Below are 6,000 nucleotides of genomic sequence, written 5' to 3'. Positions count from 1 at the left end.
GTAGAGTGGGGTCACCAATCTGGTTATCCCACTTAGCCTCAGCCTCTGCCTTATTTTCCTTGCGTCTGTAAAATCACATGATCTAGGACTTTGCTACTAAAAATGTGGCCCTCCGACCACAAATATCAGCATCACTCTGTTAGAAATGCGAAATCTTAGGTACTGGTTTCAAAAAGTTAAGTATTTTTCTATTTTGGCTTCGTTGCCTGCCCTAACAGTGTACACTTACATGTACATTTTTTCAATGCTTTCTGTGTTCATTAAGAAGTTGCATAATAATTTTAGGATCAACAGCGTTAGCTGTTTAAAGCAGAAAAAAAAAAAAACCCACGAAATCGCAACGTCTGTTCTTTAGTGTGTTTGCTAAGACTAGCTTCTGTCCGTTGCTGCGTGAGTGATCGCACACTATTAAAGCTATTAGCGAAGATTTGTGCTATGGTGCCTCTGCCAATTTCTACTAAACTCATCAGTGTCCCCCCACACCACCTACTCCCCAGCGAGGCTTCCCGCAAAGCTTCGACTGGTTCAATCACAGTAGGCCACCAAACCACCGCGAAAACCCGGAGTAACGGATTTGGGGCGTAGCTAGGGTCCTCCGGCGAGCAAGGAGCATTTACGGAGCCTGCGCAAAGACGGGAGCGCGCACATGCGCAGTGGTCGGTGCTGGGCCGCGCGCCGGTCGCTCCGGGAGGCTTGGAGGCTGCGCGCGCGGTTGACGTGTTCCGTGGCTGCGGAGGCGGCGAGGCTCTGGGAGGGGAAGGAGCGGAGGGAGGGAGGGTGAGGTGGGGGCTGAACCCGGAAGTGGGTAGGCGCTGGAGCGAGCGCGCCGAGAGTGGAGCTCAGCGGCTGGGAGCCAGCGGGGGAACCCTGGGTTCCCGGTAATGGATCTGTGGGGATTTTGCCCAGGGAAACTGGGGTGGGAAGGGTAGCGGGTTCGCCGTCGGCGAGCGCAGTCCCCTCCTGGGCAGGGCCTGGGAAGGCTCTTCTGTTTCCTTTAGTGGTCCCTCTGGTTGACCCTACTCCTGCTCTGCGCCCCTCCTGGGGCCGTCTCCTGCCGGGTGATTTTGGCCGCGGGACGCTGTCTGTCCCCGAGGAGGTGTGCCTTGCCCGCCCTGGGAAAAGGCATGTTAATGGAGAGACCTGGATTTCGCGGCCGCGACGGCCTTATTGTCACCAACCCAGCGTCCCTAAAACCATGAATGTAGCGCGCCTCAACCTGCACCCTCAGTGTTCTTGGAAGGATCGTTCCCTTTTCGCCCTCCTTGTCTCCACCCTGTTCGTGAATTTAGGCACGAAAGGTGTGCTCTGGCTTCCTTTAAAATTATTCTTTTGTTGGCTGTCTTTTATAACCCGGCCCTCCTTGTTCTCCACCCTAAAACCTTAGCCACGAATGAGTGGAAGCTGTGACTTTATCATAATTTAGTTCTGATTTGGAAACGATTAGTAGACGAATGCCTTGAATGATTTGGGATTGCTTTGCCATAGAGTTATGTTACGTGGTTCTTACTCTTTTGCAGACCATGAAACCCTCGGGCACGCCCCTCCAGAAGCTGTTAACCAAGACAATCTAGTTGTTGTTTTTTTTTTTTTTTTTAAATAAATCCCTTAAGACACTTATGAAGTTTCTTGTTCTGAAATTGTTGTACTGCAATGAAGAAAAGGAGAAAGGTTACTTCAAATCTTGACGAGAAGATCCACCTAGGCTACCATAAAGATTCTTCAGAAGGAGATGTTGCAGTGGAGTGTGACGAAGTAACCTACACTCATTCCACAGAAAGACCGACTCCTGAAGCTCTTCACTGTTACCAGGAACTTCCTCCCTCGCCAGATCAGAGAAAACTTCTGAGTTCTTTGCAGTATAACAAGAATTTGCTGAAGTATTTGAATGATGACAGGCAGAAGCAACCATCTTTCTGTGACTTACTTATCATAGTAGAAGGAAAAGAATTTAGTGCACATAAAGTTGTTGTTGCTGTTGGCAGTAGTTACTTTCATGCGTGTTTGAGCAAAAATCCAAGCACTGATGTTGTCACCCTGGATCACGTAACACACTCAGTTTTTCAGCATTTGCTTGAATTTCTTTACACATCAGAATTTTTTGTGTACAAATACGAAATACCTCTTGTTTTAGAGGCAGCAAAATTTCTGGACATTATAGATGCAGTTAAATTGCTAAATAATGAAAATGTTGCCACTTTTCAGTCTGAGCTGTCTGAAAAGTCCTCACCAGAAGAAACACTAAGTGAATTAACTGGAAGACTATCAAATAATCATCAGTGTAAATTCTGTAGCAGACATTTTTGTTACAAAAAGTCTTTAGAGAATCATTTGGCTAAAACCCATAGGTCCCTTTTATTAGGGAAAAAACATGGGTTAAAAATGCTGGAGAGAAGTTTTTCCACGAGAAGATCAAAAAGGAATCGGAAGTGTCCTGTTAAGTTTGATGACACCAGTGATGATGAACAAGAAAGTGGCGATGGGTCAGACAATTTGAATCCAGAACATTTTGATAAGGAAAAGTCAGATAGAAATGATTCTGAGGACCCTGGAAGTGAATATAATGCTGAAGAAGATGAGCTAGAGGAGGAAATGTCAGATGAATACTCTGACATTGAAGAACACAGTGAAAAAGATCAGAATGATGCAGAAGAGGAACCTGAGGCTGGTGATTCTGTAGGAAATATTCATGAGGGGTTAACTCCTGTAGTCATTCAGAACAGTAACAAAAAAATACTGCAGTGTCCTAAATGTGATAAGACATTTGACCGCATAGGTAAGAAAACTTTTTTCTGTCTCTAATAACTTACTTTTCTGGATATTTTAAAGGTGATAGTTAAAAATAAACTTTGAAGGTAACTTTTAAAAGGAATATTTAATGAAGATGGGTATTTGATAGGCATTACATATTTTATCCTGTTTTAAATTTCTTTCGATTCAGGAATTTAAGGTTTTGGGGGTTTTTGTGGGTTTTTTTGAAGGAATTTAAGTCTTTTTAGCCTTTATTTTCTCTTCCTCATGCCCCACTAACAGGTGACAGATCATTAGTTCAAATATTTGGTATGGAAAAACTCCACAGAGTATTAATAATTATGAATGTGGTGCTTTGATTTATATGTTAATTTCATAGCTAAGTGCTGTTTTCAAGTCATAGAAAATTGAATTAGATTATATTAGATTAAATTTAGTAGTTTGTATACTATTTCCCCTTGAACATGGCAATATCTGAATTAGAAATGTAGTCCCTTCTCAGTGTAGGCTTATAGTTAAGAATAAAACTGAACTGGATATAATTTAATTCTGTTGGTAGAGACTTTTGGAAATGTCTTGATTACTAGTGGTCTTTGGTTATTACAATAACAAATCAACTTTTCCTTTATTAGAAAAGTATATGCAGGAAATGTGATCTCTAACCTTAAGTTAAAAATATGTCCGTGAACATTTAATTTCAAGAGGTCTAATATTTGGAGATATCGTACAGGAACTGTTCAAATGTGAACTTTTAAAGTGCAACAATTACTATTATATAAATCATAGTTATGAAATTTTGAAATATATTCCACCACATACAATGATAAAAGGAACATTTAAGTTCAGTTTGACCTTGTAAAATTACTTCTACGGTTTAGTATATCCCCATGTATCTTGCAGTTTTGAGTACTTATGTTATTGGGCTAGGTGGAAATTGATTTTATAAGGTATTAGTAATCATTTGCTCTCAAAATATGGGACAGTATACACTGTGGCATAAGTGGTAACCTTTTTTGGCTTTTTATTATGCCATTGAATCTCCAAATCAGAATATTTTTGACAATCCAGTTTAATAATTAGTTTTTACTGTTTTTACTGTGTTTGAGGCTCTGTATAAAGGTGGATAAAATAACTTTTCTTGGGTAACTCTATTGGAAGAGCATAGGAATATAAGGAACTTGCTAAACTCAGCCTGGATAAATGTTCCCTTAGGGTTATAAACAAGTGCTATGAGGAGTATAGAGAAGAGAATAATTTTTGATTGGGACACCTAAGAACATGTTATCTTTTCAATGGATTCTACTTCTTGGACTTTGTATTCTTAGTGCATGCCTCCCTCTGTTCTGCCTTAATTTGACCTGATTTGACTTGAGATGAGTAAGCAGGGGTCAGTTCCCAAATGGCATTGTAGGCCCAATACTTACATCTCAAACACAGCACTGTGAGATTCTTTAAGGGAGAGGAGTTCTATGTTCAAGTAAGATTGAAAAAAACTATATTGTATAATTCATGGTCAGTATTAACTCTGTCAAATTCTCTGGTAAAGAAACTTGGTAATTTTATTTAGCCTGGCATTTCCTCAAGTTTTACTGTAAGACACTTTTGTGGTACTTCTTGTAATTTCCAAAAAAACCAAACAAACAACAAGAAAAAAAACCCTACAGTTCTTTGCACACGGTTTGGGAAAACACTGCTCAGGATTAAGTTGCTGATGTACTAAGAGGAGGATGTTTTGCAGCTTTTTTTTTACCAAGGGCAGCCTAGATAACTGTGAGAATCAATAGGTCACATTGTAGACTTACTTGTAGCCTACTTTTCTGGACGTATTGGACATTATACTCCTCTTTTATCCACGCTTCTCTTTTGCTTAAGCCTCCTTGGGGCTGCTTGCCTTTCCCCAAGATTAAGAGAGAGAGAAAGATTGGGATTGAAATTCTATCATACTAGTTAAAAAAGCAGGAGTTATACGGATGTCACACTGCCTGCACTTTTGAGTCCAGGTCTTGGGCAAGTTACTTAACCTGTCTGCATTCTTGTTTCCTCATAGTGGAGTGGGATGGTGCTAATATAATGCAAATAGTACCTTCTCGTGGAGATTATTATGAGGATTAAATGAGATAGTCTTGAATCATTCAGAATACTGTGAAATTTAGGTGTTCAAGGAATACTAGCTACTCTTATTGTTCATTAGTTTAATATAGTTATCGAGTATCTCTAATATGCCTACTACTGCTAGACAGCTATGAAATGGTGTACTCTGTGTTCTCAAGAAGGTTAAAGTAGGGGCGCCTGGGTGGCGCAGTCGGTTAAGCGTCCGACTTCAGCCAGGTCACGATCTCGCGGTCTGTGAGTTCGAGCCCCGCGTCGGGCTCTGGGCTGATGGCTTGGAGCCTGGAGCCTGTTTCCGATTCTGTGTCTCCCTCTCTCTCTGCCCCTCCCCAGTTCATGCTCTGTCTCTCTCTGTCCCAAAAATAAATAAACGTTGAAAAGAAGGTTAAAGTAATGAATACATGCAAAAACACAGTCATACTGTAGTGAAGATAATCTCATCAGGAAAAATTCAGAAGACTAAAGGAAACAGGGAAGATTTCATAGAGCAGGTGGCATTTGAGCTGAGAACTAGAGAATAGGGAAGGATTTATAGGGCAGAAGGACCAACATATGTGAATACGTTGAGGTATATTGTGTTCTGGAAATTGCTGAAGGGTGGATGATCTCACGGTGGGTGAGGAGGTATATTGTAAATGACAAGAGATGAAGATTGGCACATAAGCAGAGGTTAAATTTTGCATGGTTTTTATGCTGTAACAGAAGAGTTTAGATTTTATCCAGTGAGTGACCGAAACTTGAAAAAACTTTGACAAAGGAAATGAGAGCCTGTTGAAGTTTTAGGAAGGTCTTGCTGGCTTCAGTACAGGGAATGAAATTTGAAAGGACCAGAAGTATATTGTGGGCTTGGACTAGGAAGATGAGTAGCGTTGAGAATGGGCTGTTGGATGAGGGTAGATCAGAGAGTTGCACTGAAAAATAGATTAAGTGGACTGGGTGATGGATAGAATTCAATTGTGAATTAGGAGAAGACTTGTGTTTCTTAAATGTCCTCCCTCCATTCTCATGTCCACCAGAAATCCTGCTTATTCTTAAAAACAAAAACAAAAAGAAAAAAAACAGTTCAAGGACTGTTGAAGCCTGGCGTCATCCACATTCCTGTCATGTGATTTAAAGATGTCTACCTCGATTTTTGGTTGTTAT

The 6,000-nt window shown here is 40.8% G+C and overlaps 1 protein-coding gene across 1 annotated transcript in view; it reads left to right on the top strand.

Annotated features, from left to right (window-relative positions):
* Positions 1-710: 710 nt before the first annotated feature.
* The window catches only part of ZBTB41 (zinc finger and BTB domain containing 41), a 49,728-nt gene continuing 44,438 nt past the window's right edge, over positions 711-6,000 (top strand). Inside the window, exons 1-2 of the mRNA XM_043569067.1 lie at positions 711-878; positions 1,518-2,773. Of these exons, the coding sequence (XP_043425002.1) occupies positions 1,651-2,773 (1,123 nt within the window). The 5' untranslated portion in view covers positions 711-878; positions 1,518-1,650. The remainder of the gene's footprint in view (positions 879-1,517; positions 2,774-6,000) is intronic.

This window comes from Prionailurus bengalensis, chromosome E4 (genome assembly GCF_016509475.1).
Source record: "Prionailurus bengalensis isolate Pbe53 chromosome E4, Fcat_Pben_1.1_paternal_pri, whole genome shotgun sequence".
NCBI lineage: Eukaryota > Metazoa > Chordata > Mammalia > Carnivora > Felidae > Prionailurus > Prionailurus bengalensis.
This window is presented reverse-complemented; position numbering and strand designations above follow the sequence as displayed.